General features: G+C 45.4%; 1 protein-coding gene and 1 long non-coding RNA gene across 9 annotated transcripts in view; one reads left to right on the top strand and one right to left on the bottom strand.

Annotated features, from left to right (window-relative positions):
- TNFAIP3 (TNF alpha induced protein 3) overlaps positions 1 to 19091 on the top strand; it is a 26204-nt gene continuing 7113 nt past the window's right edge. For 2 of the 7 annotated variants that reach the window (XR_004777391.2, XM_050709750.1), the window contains exons 1-8: positions 2933 to 3506; positions 7223 to 7413; positions 7634 to 7781; positions 7989 to 8159; positions 8875 to 9055; positions 10416 to 11341; positions 12646 to 12878; positions 13630 to 13945. Coding sequence is in view for 6 of the 7 variants with exons in the window: in XM_050709750.1 (XP_050565707.1) it covers positions 3020 to 3506; positions 7223 to 7413; positions 7634 to 7781; positions 7989 to 8159; positions 8875 to 9055; positions 10416 to 11341; positions 12646 to 12878; positions 13630 to 13911 (2619 nt within the window). In the remaining variant the exon portion in view is untranslated. Of the gene's footprint in view, positions 98 to 277; positions 440 to 536; positions 1085 to 2929; positions 3507 to 7222; positions 7414 to 7633; positions 7782 to 7988; positions 8160 to 8874; positions 9056 to 10415; positions 11342 to 12645; positions 12879 to 13629; positions 15376 to 19091 lie in introns of those variants that run through there. The other 5 variants (XM_035538573.2, XM_035538572.2, XM_050709751.1 and 2 more) reach the window with 5 other exon arrangements.
- The window catches only part of LOC126913243 (uncharacterized), a 15024-nt gene continuing 13048 nt past the window's right edge, over positions 17116 to 19091 (bottom strand). For both annotated transcript variants that reach the window (XR_007707993.1, XR_007707992.1), the window contains one exon: positions 17116 to 17941. This is a non-coding gene — a long non-coding RNA (uncharacterized LOC126913243). The remainder of the gene's footprint in view (positions 17942 to 19091) is intronic.

The following is a 19091-nucleotide window of genomic DNA, read 5'->3' on the forward strand; positions in this document are numbered from 1 at the left end:
CGGCGGCCCCTGGCGGCGGCTGCTGGGGGCCGGCGGCTGGCGGCGCTGCGGTTGTCACATGTCGGAAAGTCCCAAGCGCTGACGGTGGAAATCCCCGGTGGGTTTTTTTTTTTTTTTCTTGGTGTGTGTTGTGTTGTGCTTTTTTTTTTTTTTTTCTTTCGCCCGGTCGCTGAAACAGAAAGGGGAAAAAAAAACAAGAGGCTGGGCTCAGCCCTTCATTCCGCGGCGGAGGCAGCGGCGGCGGCAGCAGCAGCTCCGGCGGGGAGGGGGCGGCGGAGGCGGCGGAGCGGCCAGGGCACCCCGGGCCCGCTGCCGGCACGGCCCCGCGGGCTCCGCGGGCGTGGATGGCTGCGGGGCTCGGCTGTGTCCCCCCGCCGCGGCCCGGCTGCTGAGCAGGACGCACGGGCGGGACCTCCCGGAGGAGCCCGGCGGCACGGAGGTGAGCGCTGCCCCGCCGGGCGGGGAGGCGGCCGCGGCTTCCCGGCGAGCAGCGGCCGGAGGGAGGCTGCGCCTCGGCTCTCCGGGGCTGCTGTCGGCAGCCCTTTGCCGGGCGAGGAAATTGTGCCCTCTGTTGATGGCTCGGGGGCGGCAGGAGCGGGGCGCGGAGCCCTGCCGGAGCGGCTCTCGGCCGCGGCTGGGGGCAGGAGGGGCTGGGGGGCGCCGAGCCCCGGGCGAGCCGGCACGGCACGGCCGTTTCGGGCAGAGGGCAGGGGACAGAAATAGCCTGACCCCAGGCGTCCCTGGGGGGATAAACAGGGAAGTTGTACGCGGCGTGAGACAGCTGCCTAGCCAGTCCGCAGCGTTTTGTTTTCCTGCGAGCTCAGGAGCTACGTGTGGAAAGGTTAGAGCAGCGCCCAGCACAAACCAGCGCAGCTGGAGCTGAGTTTGCTGCTCTCTGAATCACCGGTTTATGGGGCTGCTGAGTTGCTTTTGTTTCATCACCGCTTTCTAAAACCAGCGTTGTTCGGCTTCTGCCTTGATTGATGCTTAGTGACTGCAAATGTCGTAGTATTTTCCGTGCATGGAGGGGAAAACGTACCTGCAGAACAGAGCATCGAGTAGTACGGTTCCAGTGAATGCTTCTGTAAGCTCAGTACTTTTTGTTGCTTAAAGCTGGAAATAACCATTTCAAGGGGCCATGTCAGTAGTGCTTAATCATGTGATAAGTCTTTATTTGGGTTTAAAAAAAAAATCAACCTATTGACTCAATGACTCTACTTACGTAACGAAGGGATTCGATATTCTGCTCGTCTCCAAGCAAAGTAGAGCTGTGATTATGAAGCAGATTAATAGGTGGTTGTTTATATATTTCTTAAATCATCCGTACATTTAAACGTAGGATTATGTGAGTGGTATGTATAAAACTGTGGGGGATGAGAAAACATGTTGTTTCTATTTTAAGGTTGTATATTCTTAGGGAAAACATTTATAATATACCATCTTTGTTAGAGAAAGGAAAGCGTTCCCACGTGTTGCAAGAGCTGACAGCTCTGAGCACTGTTCCTAGTGCTCTGCCACAAGCAGAGGAAATAACACGGTGTGAATGACATTGCCCTGGTTGGGCAGAGAGGACTGCGCTGTCTCGTGTATCACCTGCCTCTATTTCGGGTTTGACAGGATGTCCACTGGCTGTCTCGGCCAGCTGGCTCTTGGCCAGGCTGCAGGAGGCAGCTCTTGGCAGCGGGAGCTGGAGGTCCCTCACCCTGAGAGCCCTTCCCAGCCTCCGGAAGGGTGGCTGGAGCTGGATGTTCTCGCTCGTTCCCTGTATGGAAAGACGTGCTGAAGCCCTTCTGTGCAAGTCGGGTCTTCTGTCCCCACAGGCTTGTGGTCAGGCCCTCAGATTGCAGTCCTCCTTTCTTTCTCTGGCCCTCCAGACTCCTGCCGCTGTTAGGAAACATCCCAATAGTCACACAGTTTGGTTTTCCGTTGCTCCTTGTGCTGGGCATGGTCTTGATATATACCTATGACTTGGTATTTGTCGCTGAATTCATAATTACAGTGGTATTCTTTTCTAAGGTGACCAGCTGAATTCTAAACATTATGTCTGCAAACCTTTATTTTTCTTATTAGAAACTTCGCTTTGTTTGTAGACACAGAAGTAATCTACCTGGACAGCATGGAGAGTCTCTCCCCGTAAAAATAGCTGTTCATAGCATTAGCTGCTGTAGTGCACGGGAGTCTGGAGAGATGTGTGAATGTGGTCCCTCTGTTTGGCTGTAGCTAGCCGCAACATTAGGGTGCTCTGAATAAGTGTTTCAGGCTGTAGATAGTTTGAGGTTATGGGGTTTTTTGTTCTTCCTGCTGTAACCTATGAGGCCGGAGATACTGAAGAAAGGGATGCAGGGCAGTAAACATTACTTGTCCCACTGTGGAAAAATATTGGGGTTTTTGAGCCAAGTGGAAATGCTTTTTCAGCTCCGTTGACTTAGGGGTGAGTAATACTGGCACTGCTTTTTGCACCCCCACACGCTGCACAAGCACCTCTGTGCAGCAGCTCCACTGCTCACAAAATATAAGGAGCCTCAAGAAGAGTAACATAAGTCTGTCCTTGAGTACTTGCTCTGCTACTAATACCTTATTTACCATCTTCAGCCTCTGTAAGTATGGGATGGGTACTAGCACATGTGTAATTAATTATTCAGGTTCTTTGTACTATCCCAAGCATCGCTTCTCAGAATGCACGGGCTGCAGAAAGCTGAAATGGTCATTACCTGCTTTTTTTGGCATGTCATCAAAACAAGAGCTTGGAATGTGCTGAAAGTTCAGCAGGTTCATATGGCATTACTGTGCAGTTATCAATTAGTCAAGTTTCCAAGATAATTTTCCCTTCCCTTGATCTTGCCTTTTTTTATCCTTGCTTTCATTTAAATGCCTTTGTTTGAACAATGATGTAATTTCCTTCATTATGAATAAATTCTCCTCAATATTTCAGTAAGTGATCACAGTAAATGAGTGAAATAAGCTGTTCAGTGGCTATATCTGAGTAATGCGGACAGAATGACGGATGTGAACTTTGAAAATGATCAGCTATGTAAGCCTTGGTGGACTGTGTCCGTTCTGTGTACTTTTTGGGCAAAAAAACAACCAGAATCCCGCACCTGGAAGTTCATTCTCAGTCTCTGCAGAAGTGATAGCACTGCAGTCCAAGGACACTAACATGTCAATAAGAGAATCCTTTTCTTTTTTGTTTCAGATTTTGTCTGGGAACATGGCTGGCCAACATGTCCTTCCTCAGGCTTTATATCAGAGCAATATGCTGAAAGCTGTGAAGATTAGAGAGAGAACACCTGAAGATCTGGTCAAACCCCCCAATGGAATTATTCACCACTTCAGGACTATGCACAGATACACCATAGAAATGTTCAGAATGTGCCAGTTTTGCCCTCAGTTTCGGGAAACACTTCAGAAGGCGCTGACTGACCAGGCCACCCAGACTTCACTGGAGCGCCAGAGGAAGCTGAACTGGTGCATGGAAGTCAGGAGACTTGTGCCTTTGAAGACTAATGGTAAGTTGTGAGCAGGTCTTTGCGCTCGTGTTGAAATGCCAGTTGTGACTGGCAGGCAAGGTTTGGTGATGACCCAGCTGTAATATCGGTGCCCGTGGGAGCACGCTGCCCCTGGCAAGCTGACCTCGCTGGTGGTGGGCTTGGCTGCCTGGTGGGCTCTGCAAGCTCTTGCCTTCCCTCGGGGCTCAGCAGTCATTCCTCTCTTGGCACAGGGCAGCCGCCTTTGTGTGGCAAGAAAGTGTGCGATGCCCTCTTATTTGAAGGATCAGTGCTGGTCGGAGAACTTCACGTTAGCATTACTTTATGTATATTGTGTCAGGCGCTATAAACGAAATAGCGATAGTGCAGCGTTTTCTTAGCGGGGTGCAAGAGCCCGTGTTGTCAAGCAGGAAAACTTTGCACATGACTGTGAGAATTGCTGGGCATTTCACGTTCAGTGCAGGAAAGATTTGGTAATGGCTATGACTTACGGTCACGCAACTCCAAGCTTAGACTCAGGATTCCCTACAGCATAGCATGCCCCAAATGGGAAAGTAGACTGGGACACTGAGGACACCAAGATTATGGGAAATATATATGCTTTGCTCAAGGAGCAGATGACACTGGTTATAGAAAAACTGGGTGTGGTGGACCTTCAGCCTAGTTCAAGTCTGTACATTATGCTATTAGGAAGCTTGTTTTCCTCTCTGTTTATATGTATATTGTCCTTGTCTTCTTAGACCACAGTCTTTTCTTTCCTGTTTGCACACAATTGTATTTTACAAAACCCATGAAAACAACCACCATGCAGATGCAGCTGCTGTGACCTTAAAGAGCCTGATCCAAATGTACATCTCTGTTACTGTAATTGAGGCCCTGACCTTATGGTGGGCTTCTGTGGGCAGCCTCTGCTCTTGCATGAAATTCCCATGGTTGTAATTAGTCTGTCGGTGAAGACTGGGTAAGCTTGAACTTCCAGAGGACGAGAGTTTCAGGTAGGGCAGGCAGTACTTTGCAGGTACCAGGAGGGTAACATCACTCCAAGTGTTGTGTCTTCAAAACTTCACTGCAAGAGATGCACTCTAACAGACCTACTATGAAAATGGACAGTGTATGTAATTTATGCCCACGGTGTAGGCTTTGGAATCCCGCATCTGATGTTAATAGGAGTTCTGCAGGGATCAAAGCTGCCTGGAGAGGCCCTTACTGCTGCTAACGCAACATTCAGTGAACAGGGTCTGGTGCCTTGTGTTGTGACCCTAGACCAGTGTTATAACTGGGAACAATTTATGGACCCGGGTCCTATCCGTGAGTAGGTGTACCAGTACACAGGATGCTGAAATATTAGGGATGGCAAAGCAAAAGGGGTTAACTTGTGATCCCCCACTGCCCGTGCAGCCAGTGCATTGCACTTGGCTTCCGTCTGGTGCTGTAAGGTCATCGAGTGCTTGCGCAGGAGGAGTGGCTTTGGGAACCCGTGGTTTATGCAAAGTAGCTGCAGCTCTGCAGGAGGCAGACTGGGCTGAAGGAGAGGATGGTTGACGGAAGCCTGGAGAAGCCGTGTACTAGACCAGAAAATTATGTTATTCAAATGAGTGGAAAAACTATGGTGATTTTTTTTTTCTCCCACATGGCATGAAGAAAATTTTAAAAGCATTTGACTGCTTAACCCACAGATGTGGGAGGAATACTAGTTCCTTCAAAGATGGGCTTTCTTCAGAAAAATCTACATTTTTTTAATGAAGGCTTTAGTTGTTCATACTGTTCAAAGCAAAGTGATCTTTACAGGATCATTTAATGTATATTTTACCTAATATGTACACGAGTTTATGGTGTAATTTCTCTCCTTACAAAAAGAATCACTGCGCGTTTACTTGCAGACATGTGAATGGTGGATAGAAAGCAGGCGGTAGGAGGTATAAAAATTGAAACTTAAAAAAAAAAATTAATTTTAAATTCCATCATCTATTGGCTGTAGCGATTTCACTTGTATAATGAATAGGCATTCATTCCAGCTCGCCCAACCACACCCCCCGGGAAAGTCCGAGGGAGGCTTCGCTGTGCAGCCGTGCGCGCAGCAGAACAAAAAGTACAACTGTTGCTCAACTGCTAGTCAAACAGCGCTGGGGAATTCCAAGTGCTGCGTAAGGAATTTTGGGCGCTGCTTCTCAATAAAGAACTGAAAGTCAGCTCTGAAAGAAGAAAAAAAAAATCTTATCTTTGCTCTAGATTTTGCAAAGGGAAAATTTTAACGGGATTAATATGTCATCTCTCTTGTTCAGAAGGAAACCCAGTCAGGTTTTCAATATTATATGCTCTTCCCTGATTTTTTTGAGTTCGAGTACACAGTCTGCAGACGTTAAGTAAGCTTTGCAAGACACCATTCAGAAACCAGAAGTCTGTGGTAGGAACCTGATATGCAGTGAGACCATAACAATTTATAAAATGTTAAGTATGTTTCAAATGGTACTTATTCAGGATCTGGTGTCTGTTGTAGGTTTTTCTGAGCAGTTTCACAGAAAAAATAGCAAAGTGTTCACAAATGATTTACTTGAGCTCATAATGCATGTAGCCTAATGCATGGTTTTAAGTTTGGGGTCTTTTTTTCTTTTTTTTTCTTTTTCCTCTCTCCCCTGCCCAAGAAAAATGTAGCAGATTTATCATGGTTGATGTCCTCTCTTCGAAGGAAATTAATATGGTTTCTTAATTTTCAGTGAATCTGTTTACCATTGTATTAAACACCAGGTCTAGTTTTGAATCTGAGGACATGACAGTAATGGTTCTTGCTATTTCCCTTTCAAAAAGGCTTTTGAAGAGGGTGGATAGAGGTAGAATTTGAAACAGAGCCATACAAATACTTTGTCACACCTTTCAATTAAGTTTATTAACTACTCAGTTTCTCAGTTCCTTCCCTGTGAAATCGCAGAACTCTGCTTTTCTTCCTACATGTAAAGAGGACTCCTTCAATGGAAGTCGTTGTCTAAATGAAAGGCAAATAATTATGGTTTTCAGTTAGCTAATTTTAATTTTGTGCTTTAGAAAAGCGAATCTCTACATGAAATTTTCAACAGCACAGCATACATACAGCTATCAGTTCTGAGAGGAAGGCAAGAGGTGTTCCTACAATTGCTTTACATAAATGAAATAGGTACAGAAAGGGAAGAATAGGTCATTATAATTCATTATAATTCCTCCATGCACAGACAAATGCCAAGCCTTCCTATGCAGTGCTCGTCAGGGGAGGTGTTACTATAGGATATTCTTTGTGTTTTCCATTTTCTCAGCCCTCTGCCGTCAGGTGTACGTTTGTTTAAACACTGGTGAGGGAGATTTACACATTCTTTTGAACTTTTAAGATGACTTGGTTGTGTTTAAAAGCCGTCGCAACTGTTTGACATCTGCAGGCAACCCCAAAATTTAGTTCATGAGTTCAGTCCAAGTTAGTAAGATAAATAAGGAGCAGTTAAGTAAGATAGATAAGGGGCAGGTTTCCCACCGCTGCTGAGTACAGTTCACCAGCCAGTGCAGGGACAAGAAGTAGAGAGGGGACAACTTGCTTTCTTCCCCTGAGCAGAGCACTCACAGCTGCCATCTTCCTGTGAAAAGCCCTCTGGCAGAGGCTTAATGAAAAGTGCATGTGGAATATGTGTATGTGCTGCGTAGTTAATTCCACATCCTACTTGTTGGTGGGGTTTTATTTAAGTAGCCATTTAAAACCTGTACTCTTTTTTCTTCAGGTGATGGAAATTGCCTCATGCACGCAGCATCACAGTACATGTGGGGTATTGAAGATATTGACCTCGTCTTGAGAAAAACATTGTTTAGCGCCCTCAGGGAGATTGATACGCGGAACTTCAAGCTGCGCTGGCAGCGGGAGGCTATTAAATCCCAGGAGTTTGTAGAGACGGGACTCCGCTATGACACCCGGGTAAGGCGGCCTGAGGGAATTGTGCGGTTTCCTGAATGCTTCTCAGTGTTGCCTTGCTGATTTTCTTTGATTCTTTGGCTTCACGGATCCCACTGTTTGTGGAGAGAGGAAATTATTCTTTCTTTGGAGGAAATGGGAAAACATGAGTATTTTGAGTGCTGCAGTTGGTTCCTGACCTCCGTGTCTTTAAACCGTTGCTGACGGATGTTTCTTTCCTCAGAACTGGGAGGAGGAGTGGGAATACCTCATTGAAATGACCTCTCCAGAAACATCTGGGGCTCGAAACAGGCTTCCTTATAACGCACTGGAAGAAATCCACATCTTCATCCTTGCTAACATCCTCAGAAGACCAATCATTGTCCTCGCAGGTGAGTTGCCCAGCAAGTCATCTCGTGTGAAGGATTACCTTAGTCTGTGCTGAATTAGTGATCTGAAATACATCTACCTGAAAACAACAGTTAGCAAAATCAGAACTAGGAGTTTCAGCAATTATTTTAAACACCCAGAATGTTTTTCTGTTACCTATAGCACATACATATTTGTGCTTAACAGATTTTTTTTTCTTCCTTGTGCAGATAAAGTGGTGAGAAGTTTAGAATCAGGCTCCAGTTTTGCGCCTCTGAATGTTGGTGGTGTTTACCTGCCACTCCTTTGGCCAGCTGAAGAATGCTACAGATATCCGATTGTGCTTGGCTATGACAATATGCATTTTACACCTCTAGTGACCCTGAAGGACAGTGGGCCAGGTATTTTTCAAGTACTTCGTCTAGTATTTGCGTAGCCTCTTCAATACTTCTATGCTGATGCAGCATTTAAAATATAATTTGGCTAATATTTGCATTTTAAAAGTTAATGTAAGAGATTTCTTTGGAATATGTTCTTAAAATGTAAGCAGAAACAGCTGTGTCTGTAAATCTGAATAGAAACTAAAAATTGTCTTTAAAATGTCAGTTGAAAGTGGAGTACAGCTCACCTGCTTCCAGGCTGGGATCAAAGGGTGTCCTCTGCTTCGCTGTGTGCTGGCCTCCTTTCCATGTACCACCATAAAAGAAGCTTCAAAGGACTTGGTCTCACAGCTGTGTGCAGCTGCCTGGCAGGGGTAGTGAGATACATGCTTTGCCATTTTTAATGTATCTTATCCAAATGGATAACAGTTCTCTAGATTCAGGTTCAGGCATCATCTTATGAAAAGGTGTAATAAACTAAGCTCTGTATGATACTGCCCCCAGGGAGAAGGCAATTGCTATGGGGATGTTAAAAATCCCAGTAGGATGGGACTAGATGTGTGGGACAGATGTGTCTGCATCCTCTCTTAATCGCGCTGTTCGGAAACCGGTTGGTCTTGGCAGTCTCTTGTCTCTCCAAATTTCAGCAGCAGTGTTGACATCTCCATTGTGTTGTATCTTGTGGTTATTCCTGTCAGGTAAAGTATCTGTGCTAACCCACTGTGTTTCCACACAGAAATCCGGGCTGTCCCTCTGGTCACCAGCGAACGAGGCAGATTCGAGGATTTGAGCGTGCACTTTCTGACAGATGTGGAGGAGAGGGATAAAGAGCAGCTGCTAAAGGATTACTTGATAGTCATAGAAATTCCAGTGCAAGGCTGGGATCATGGTACAACTCATCTAATTAATGCTGCAAAGTGAGTGTCATTCCTGTTTCCTTAGTTATGTTGTTTAAGGTGGTGGTAGAGCCACACCAGCCTGTGTGTGTGCCCCTTCCCTGTTTCTTTCCTTCCATGATAGTGCGCGTTTGCCCTCTGCAGTATAAAATATTGGTGTTACCGTTCACATGGTTTTAAGTGGTATGGGCTTGAGCCGGTCTCAAAGTCTTCAGATTTAGCAGCATGAGCCTAATATTTTAGAAGAGTAAAGCCAACAGACTAGTTTCAGTGACTTTCACGTTACTCAGGGAGTGGCTGAGAAGTAGTTAAAACCAGGAACTAGTTAGGGAGAACTCCTGCACTTCATTGAAGGGTAAATTGCATAAAGTGCAGTGGTGTAATTTTGTCTGCACTAGGCAGACAAGTACTTGGCAGTATGCTCAACATACAAACGCCTTGAAAGGGTGCGTTCTTGCAGCATCGCAGCAGACAGGAAGCTGTGGCCAGTGGAGGAGCTGGCACCTGCCCTTGTCCCCCTGGCAGTTAGCAGTCAGCAACGTGTGGAGCAGCTGATTGCGCTCACCAGCTTCTCTAATTTGGGGACTGCTGGCAGCAATGCCTGCCCATCCCTCCGTGACTCCCCGTATCCCCTGTCACTTCTCCCATTACAGCCCACGGTGACATCTCTATGCTGTCGAGTGCCACTGCCACAATGGGTTCTCAAGTATTACCAGCAGTGCTAGCTCCTCATCCTCTGAGCTATTGCACGATAAGCTGTGATGTGGGGTTTTCCCGCGGTCAGGGTCACGTAGGGATTCTGTGATGGGTTCTAGCATTGCTTCAACTGAATTGAAGCCACCTAGTTTGTTTAAAGAATCTGACTGGTAGATGCAGACCCCATAGAGCAAAAAAAGGGAGCAGATTTCACAATGACTCAGTATTTCATGATACAATTCCGCAGGAGGAAAGGCTTGTTCTGAGCATGGGCTGTGAAGAGGGTGGTCAAACACTCTAAGCTCAGCTGAGCATTGGTCTTCAGAGGAATTTAGAATTTGGGGGATTTTGCTTTTTATTTCTGAGAGATTATCTGTAGCCTTCCTGCATACATCTTTGATAGACAGTAAACCCTTACCTTGAAAATCCTTCCAAGAATACTTCTGTGTTTAGCACTGTGTAAGACCATTTCTTCAGATGTGAAAGTCTCCATTTGACATCACTGAACACCTGCTTTTAAAATTATTTCCATTTACAGCAACAGTTAACATCCTGGATCTTCTAGCTGAGTAATATGGATGTGTATTAAATCTACATTTCCTCCCCACGTGGCTTGTATTTGTCTCCACCCCCTACCATCTGCCCTTTTCAACCGGTGATAATTTTTTTTTTGTTTGTTTGTCAGGTTGGATGAAGGCAACCTACCCAAAGAAATAAACCTTGTGGAGGATTACTTTCAACTGGTGCAGCATGAGTACAAGAAATGGCAGGAGAATGCTGAGCCTGCTAGAAGAGAGACCTGCTCCAGGACCAGACAGGAACTGTCTTTTTCCCAGCTCTCCCTCTTACAGGTGAAATGTGAAACTCCGAACTGCCCTTTCTATATGTCTGTGAACACTCAGCCCTACTGCCATGAGTGCTTTGAGCGGAGGTCACAGGGAAGCAAAGGAAGAAAGCAGACCTCTAAAGCAGCACCTGAGAAACTAAAAGTAGCTGGATCAGGCTCCTCCCGCGGTGAAGTTTGTGAACCTGGGGGATGGATGTCTGAAGAGTCTGTAGCAGGGCCTCGCTCCGCACCTCCAACTGCTCCAAGCCTCTTCCTCTACAGTGAAACCACTGCCATGAAATGCAGGACTCCAGACTGTCCCTTCACCTTGAACGTGCAACACAATGGACTTTGCGAACGCTGCTACAATTCCAGACAGCGCGCTCCTTGTAACAATTTGGATGACCAGAGACAGGTAGACTATGCCACGTGTAACGTGTGCCTTCAGAAGGCCAACAGGACCTTTAATGGCATATGCAGCACTTGTTTCAAAAGGACTACAGAGCGCTCCTCGAATGGCGGCCCTGGTTTTCTGCCCACGTGCCACCAGAGATCTACATCTGACCCATCCCAGATGTCACCAAGCCTCCTTCAGCATTCTTGCCATCAGGCTCCCAACAACAACTGTGAAGAGCCACCGCTGGCACCACTGCCTCATGCCCCACACGGTCCGGAGGAGAAGAGGGGAAGTAACCTCTGCAGGAAACCTGGCTGCAAGTTCTTTGGAACCCCTCAGAATGAGGGCTTTTGCACGCTGTGTTTCTTTGAGTACAGGGAAAACCATGGTAAGTGAGCTCTGTCAGATGTGGTGCAGATTGTGAAACTGAAGTTCAGCACACACTGTGCCCTAAAAAAACAGGGGTTGACAGAAACAGTGTGGAGCACAAGTAGCAGCGTGAGGAAAACATGCTTTTTTGCAATTATTATCCTAGAAAGAGGCATACAGTAACATGTGGGACTTCTGTGAAATCTGTTGCAAAGCTTCCCATTGGCTTTCATGGAAGCAAAACTTAGTCAATGAAGAGTCACATTTAATGCCTTTCAACTGCAATAATGTTTTGCTATGAATTTTCTCCAGTTAAACTTCATAATAACTAGAGAAGCTGTAGGAATTGGTGAGGGAAGTGGTATTGTATTGATGCTACTGAAAACCAGTTGTGTTTGTAAGGCAAAGCTTTAAGGCAAGCTTAAAAAACCTGGTGTGAATTTGAAGATAAAACTGGTATAACACTCTGAAGTCACTTCAATAAGTAAAGCAAGCAAAATTTGCCTGTAGATAATGTGCAAACACAACGTGTGTGCAAGATAATACAGAATAAGTACAAGTATATTATTATGATGTACCTTGAAATCTTTCTCGGTAGTATCAAGTACACACATGCACATGTCAAGCCCATAAAAAAAGTAATTGTTGATAAATCATGTCTTGAAATCTTCAACTTCATGCTTCTGGTTGATTACACAGTCAAAGTGTCCTTGGGTGCAGAGGGCAGAAGGCACGTGTAAGAGGAATAATGCTCATCTCTTTCATTGCTGACAAGCGTGCCAATACTGCCCTTCTCATGTACTTTCAAATTATGAGCTTGTGTAAAAGCTTGAAAAGCTTGCAAAAGCTTATTTTGCAGTGTTGGTCACAAGGAAAAATGTTTTCCTTGCGATTGTGGAATATATAAGATTGCCTCGTGAGATTAATAAGTGTAGGGCATGTTAACCCATTTAGCTCTGTTCCGTTACCCAATGTGATTGTAACAGGGGAGGGTGAAAGGGAAGGAAGAGTTGGGATGTATCACAGGCAATACGCTGAAACCAGTGGTGAAATTCCCCTTGATTTCAGTGGAATCCAGTTTCTGTGCTGAGAGCAAGTTCAGTAAATCAGCTGTTGGAGCAGTTTCTGATGTAACGATCAGTCTGTATTAGCCCTCTCATTTACGTAAACGGAAGGAAAGTGCACTCTGGGTTGTCCAAAATCCATGCTTGAGGCTAGTAGGTTTTTTTTTCTTTGTAAAATGAAGAGCTTTTCTTAGTAGCTTTGGGTCATCCGATCTGTTGGGCTTATTCAAACTCCTCCTGTCCTTACTGTGCATTACAGACAGTGCTTTACTACGCCATCAGAGGAGATCTCAGAGGAATTCCTCAGCAGCTGGTCAGCAAGGGAGCTCTGCTGCAGCCTTCCACAAAAACATGTCCTGCCAGCAGCGCAACTGTGGCACCCTGGGTAGCACCATGCTGGAAGGCTACTGCCAGAACTGTTTCATTAAAGCCCAGAGCCAGCGATTTCAGGAAGCCAGAAGGACAGAAGAACAGCTAGTGAGACAGCCCGAAGTAAGTATGAACTTTGAAAATCTTCCTCTTGTTTGGCATGTTTATTCTCTTCTGAGAACAACTCAAAGCATGTAATAGGATGCAGCAAAATTAGATTTTTCTAAGTGTCATGGGAAGACAAGTGCAAGGTATCTCATGATTTCCACCCCCTACAACTGAGCAGCACCCATTGAGGTCGTTCTCAGTTTAGGTTAAGCATGGCTGTGTTCAGCTTTACCTGACTGGAATTTCACCAGCAATTTCACTGGAAGCAATTGGACCAACAGTTGTTTTGCTGGCTGGAGACTTTAGTTCTTACCTACAGGGCTATGCAGCAGTGTCAAGAAATTTAGTCTGCTTCACGTTGCTTTTTTCATTGAGCACATTACAGATTTTCTATTCCAGGCGTTTTCATTTGATTTGTTCTGGCTCTAGAATTGAGTTTTACCAAAGATTAAAAAATCTTTTTTTTCTAAGAAACGACAGTATTTATGATGATCTTTGGTAAAGCACAACTCAGCTCTTGGTATCGTACCCTTCAGAAGAAATGTGTTTTCCTAGGAGCTAAAAAGACCGCTAGCTTCAATTTGAGTTTTCTGCTCTGCAAAGCAGTGTCCCAAAGCCTTTGCACTGTTTGCACCGGTGTGCTGTCTGTGTTTACTAACAGCCCCTGGTGGTTACATATACAACACATTAGCACAGTTGAAAGTAAATGGAAATGCTACGCGTGTCGCCAGCATGATAACTGACAATGTTTTTAACGTGTTTCTAGAGAACAGGACAGCGCAGAGATTTACAGCGAGCAGCATTGACTAGCCAGAAGAGACAGTGTGCTGTGGCTTCGTGTCGGAACAACCTGGCGTGCAGAAGTGAGGAGCTGTGCCAGGAGTGCCAGCGCCGCGGCCAGATTGCGCAGCTGGGGAGTCCCAGGGAGCCAGCTGCAGATGAGACCCCGAAGCAGCGCTGCCGAGCCCCTGCTTGTGACCACTATGGCAATACCAAGTGCAATGGTTACTGCAATGAATGCTACCAGTTCAAACAGATCTATGGCTAGTGGAAAGGAAGAGTTGGTGAAGAACAAGAATGAGGTGCCAGCTACTTCCTTAACTGAAATGGTGCTATGTCCAAAACACTTATCAGTCCCGGGAGTGGGAGGTTGGGGGGGGGGGGAACATAAGCTGTCTGCTCTTGTTCTGTTTATTCCTGTTCTTGGGAATAAGTATTTAATTCCTCTAAACACTGCATACAAGGACTGCTGAGAAGGGCTGGTTGCTTTCTGCACAGAGCTGTCTTTCATGAATAAGCTCCTGTCATGCTGTATTTAATTCTTGGAGTTCCCAGTAGGAAGTTTGAAGCATTTGAGTCTAAAGAGCTTCCTGCTTCTGCCTCTTTCTCAATACCTCCCCTGCTCCCAGACAAGAAACCACAACTACTGTTGGAGGTGTGGGAACTGTGCGTTGACGTATATTGGTCAGAGGCAAGTCTTTCCTGAGAGAGGTCCTCCAGGACAGGCTGATGCAACTTGCAGTTGAAACAGAGGGTCTCTGAAGAAACTTGCTTTGGTTTCCTTGCTTGTGTTCTTGCAGAGCTCAACAAGGCTAGAGCTCCTGCAGGCATTTAGGCTAGTAACAGTGAGTGGTTCTGAGTTTGCAGAGCTCTTGGCAAACTAAACTGCACTCTTGAACAAGACCAGTAGTGGTCTGCTCCTTCAATACACTTAACCACCATTTAGATCCTTTCCCAAAGCTGAAGATAGCTGGAAAGATAACATGATTACAGAAGCACCTTTTAAAACTATGTGATGGAAAAACCGAACCCTGCAATTCCCCTGTCATTGCCTTCAACATATTGAAAACCCCCTGAAACCCTTCATCTTAGGCTTCAGTTCTGAAGCCAAAGTAGCTTTCTTCTCTTCAATTATAATTGTCAGAAATACATATGCTGCTGTTCATACCTCCCACTCCCAATCTCTCACTTCTGTTATCCTTAATGTGATTCTGTTATCGTGCTTACAGCTTGGAGCTTGGTAATAAGGTTCTTCAGGATCAGGATTTCACTCCTGGAGTTCATGCATTCACTTCTCATTCTGCAGTACCTTAGCAAACTCGCCTATACTGTTGTGCCTGATACCTGCTTCTCTCCTCTCCTTTAATACTTCTTAAGTTTTCAGCATCTGTTTTGCTGCTACTGTTTTAGAGGTGGTACCTCTTCTAATTTGCTTCTCAAGTTTAGAATCTTTTCTAGTTATTAAAAAAAAAAAAAAGGTTTCTAAAAAAGAAAGTTAAAATAACTCTTGACTTATTTCTTTTAAATTTTATATATTTTGTGAACATTAATGTGAACATAAGTTTTATTAAAATATTTATATTATTTCAAACAATGCAACTTGAAATTTGCACATCTAGGATTTTTTTTTTTTACATATATTTACTCCTGTGTTGAACTTTGCAAACTTAAATCTATGACTGAAAAACATTCTCTGATATAAAGAAATAAATTATTGAAGGATTGAATTCAGTATTTTGTATTGATGAGAAGGAGCACAGTTGAGCATGGGCCACCCACTGACAAAAGGATTTCTGTCCAGGACCACCATTCATCACATCACTGATGCGCCCAGGTTCAGGTCGTGTAACCAAGCGCTTTGAGGTGATGACTTGTTGTGCGTCTCCACTTAGTGTCTCTCAACTTCAGTGTCCTCTCAAGAAGAGCTCTTGGTACCTCTTGGGACACGCATGCAGTTGCTGTGCATCAGGACTTGGCTCCTGGGGTTGGGTGCTCAGTCTTGAGTCCCAAGAGCGGAGTGTGGCAGAGCAAGGATGGGGCCAGACCAGGCTGTGAGGGATGCTAAGCCAGACTGATTTGGCTGCTTTCTTCATTCGTCTACCAGTTATGCCATGGGTTCCCAGCTGACATTGATTGAGAGCCACCTTGAGTGGTAGTGATGGCCACGAGTGACCCGTATGTGTGTGGGGGGAAAAGGCCCAGGCCAGCCCAACCATCTCCTCTCACCATGAGCAGCAGGGAAGCCCCTTGCCTTCTGGTCTTGGCATCTGGCTTGCTTGGTCACTCCTGAAAAGCAAGGTGCTGACTGCTTAGCTGAATGGTACTTGAAAGTGGTGTTTTCTTATCACAAATTGTCTGAACCCAGCTACCCTGCCAGGGGCTTTCTGGGTTGTAACACTCCCTCAGCGTGGCATAAGGATTTTTCAGACCTCTCTCTGGATAGGCAATACCGTTACACCACTGTGACTTCTACATGTTGCCCATGATCTCAAAGAAAAATAAGATAGAGCTGCAAGCCGCCTGGTGTTGTCAGGACAGGGGCCCCTTTCCTAAGAGGTGACCCTGCCTGCTTCCCCCTCTCCTGGTCAGTTGCTCTCTCCCCTGGTTAACCCTGTCATCCTTTCTGTTTGTTCAGGAGCACGTTTCAGCACAAGCTTCAGTGCTTTCCCAGTTGAAACCACAGAGGTGTTACATTCCTGAGTACTTTTGCGATGGGTCAGCCAGTGCTTGTAATTCCTACAGCTCTCTAGACCACGTTCCTGGGTTCCTGTCCACCTTCATACACAGTGCTTTTTTACAGTTTAGCCCACCTCCCTCTGAACTGGTGCGTCCCATCATTCCAGAGCAGACAAGCTAGAAGTAAGCCTGCTCCCCAGAGCAGAGCGTGTTGGACCTACCAACCCAATCTTTAGAGCATATTCCTGTTTTTCAAATTGTGACTCTGTTTATCCGTTCCCTCCTTCCCCTTTCTTCATTACTCATGCAACTTGCATGCCTGCCCGATTCACCAAACTCCCACACCATGCAGAAACCTTGGTGTTGAAAGAGCAAGCAAGGACTGGCAGGGATGCCTGCAGTGAGGCTCACTGAGGTGAGGGCAGCTCCCAGCATCCAGCCAAGGCAGCCGTCAGCCCCTGCTCCCTGAAGAGGCAGAGCCTCCACCGCGACACCCTCAGGGGAGGCAGCAGTGGGGAGGGGGAGATAGGTTAACTCCACTTGCTGCTGGCTGCCACTTCTACGCAGAGGAAGGGTTTCAGCTGAAATGCCCCTAATCCCACTGTTTTTTTCTGCTGCTTTCTGGGCCCATTACTCATAACTTTGAAGTCACATGAGGCTTGTCTCATTCTGAAGCTTGTATGTAAATGAGTGCCCAGCCTGTCTCTTGTGACTGACTTGTGTGGGAACATTAAAGCTAATGGTGCCTTTTTTTTTTTTTCTTTTCCCTTTCTTTTTTTTTTTTTTAATACTCTGGTATTTCCCTAATGGCTTCAGGGGATTTTGACCCTCTGATGCTTTCTTCTGTCTGCCCAGCCAGACACCTCCTCAAGTTCAAGTATTTTTTTCCTTCCTGTTCTGCCAGAGAGAACTTTTATTTGGATTCTCCCTTTTTTGTGACCACTTATGGAAGTCTTTTTGCTGAGATGCAAATCATTCATAGATTGTTTTCTAAGCATAAAGTTAAAACTAATATGAAACAATTGGCTTAACTACTTTCATTGCTCTGGAGAACTTTATAATATGGTGCAGTAAAGGATTGCTGTGCCAGATGTGCTTACATATTCATTTTGTTTATGGAAAGGATACTTTTAGATGTTTTCAGTAATTCTTCCTGATGGACCTGAATATTATCTATGTTTCTAGACTTCTCAGGGATATAACGTCTGTATTAATAGGTAACATGACACAGCAAAGAAGAAAGCAGTTACTAAATTTTTACACATTTATCTTCTGATACTTCAGTGCTCTGCTGGGCAAGCCTTTGTTGTTCCATAAAGTAATGGCCATATGGGCAGGGATGGGAGCACGAAACAGCATGTCATCAGTTAGATGAAAACATTTACACTCTTAGATCTCTAACTTGATGTGTTCCAGGAGCCCCAGGCAGGACCTAGCATGGTGGGCTTTTCAGGTAAAGCAAGAACAGAAAGGTCCTGTTGCTCCACTCAATGCCAGCTGTGATGCTCCACCTTCACACAGAAGCTTAAGACATCATATTGACAGCCTGTGAGCCAAGTACCCATCCTTTCCTCCTGCTCTTGGTTGGATTCATCTCCATCCTGTACAGACTCCAGCTCAGCCTGCAGAGCAGAAGAGAACAGTTCCGGTTATTTAAGTCAGAATGTGTTATTCGATTAGCCTGTCAGGAGTTGCTTGCCATGCAACTTAGTGTACAGCTGCCAGCTGACCCACAGGTGGCGTGGAGCAATTAGGAGTGTAATAAATGGAAATGAAAAACATTTATTTGAGTTACTGTAAATGTAGGAGTGGCCTCATATCTGCTTTTTATGTGCTTGATGGAGTCACAAGTGGTTACTCTTTTGCCAGCTGTCTCATTCTGGTGTTCCTGCACATGCTGCAAACTGTCCTAGTCTATATCACCCCATTCCTTGGAAGTGTCTAAAGTTACTTCAAAGAGGGAAAAAAAACAAAACAACAACAACAAAAAACTTTTTTTACAAAACCTGGTCCTAGTCCTACAACCTTTGGAGCAGAAATAGTGTACTAGTGACATAGCCATCAGCCTGGGGACCTGAAGAGTGAGAGGCCAGCTGAGGCCCTTTTCTGGCCACAACCCTGCCATTGAAGTCTCCTACCAGCGGAGGAGGGAGGGTGGCTATATGCAAACTGCTGTGGGGAAGGCCCCTGGCCTAGGCATCAGGTACCAGTGGGTTGAAGTGATCTGAAGCTGCCATGGCCCTGCACCCATAGCTTAAGTCAGTGTCCCTAATATTTGTTTTTGCTCAGATGCTTTGGTTGTAAATTAGAAATGCTTTGCTTAAAGGAGACTCTGATTCTTGGGAATTGCTGTCATTTCTGCTGGGAGCAAGAAATGGCAGGTGCTCAACAGAAATGAATACACATCTGTTGTTTTTTTTTCCAGTAGTAATAGTAGTTTCCAAAGTTTTTGGATTATGGATCACTGTGAAACTGATACGTTTTTGGTGCCTAAAATTAAGCATTTGCAACAATTTCTAGGTCTCACGCATCACCTGATCAATTAGGGGTTACCTTATGTTACTGATGTTGCAAATGCAGCTACACGGCTCTTCAGCTAAATATCAGTGACTTTATCTGGAGCTGTAGTTTGGCAACTTTTTTTCTGTCAAAATCAGTCAAATCATCCATAACTGGGAGCTATGGCCTTCACACTGACAGTGATAGGAATAAGAGAGAAGGCAGTTCAGTGATTAGGATACACGCAGAAAAAAAGTCCCCGGAGACACAAGC

This window comes from Cygnus atratus, chromosome 3 (genome assembly GCF_013377495.2).
Source record: "Cygnus atratus isolate AKBS03 ecotype Queensland, Australia chromosome 3, CAtr_DNAZoo_HiC_assembly, whole genome shotgun sequence".
NCBI classification, from domain to species: Eukaryota; Metazoa; Chordata; class Aves; order Anseriformes; family Anatidae; genus Cygnus; species Cygnus atratus.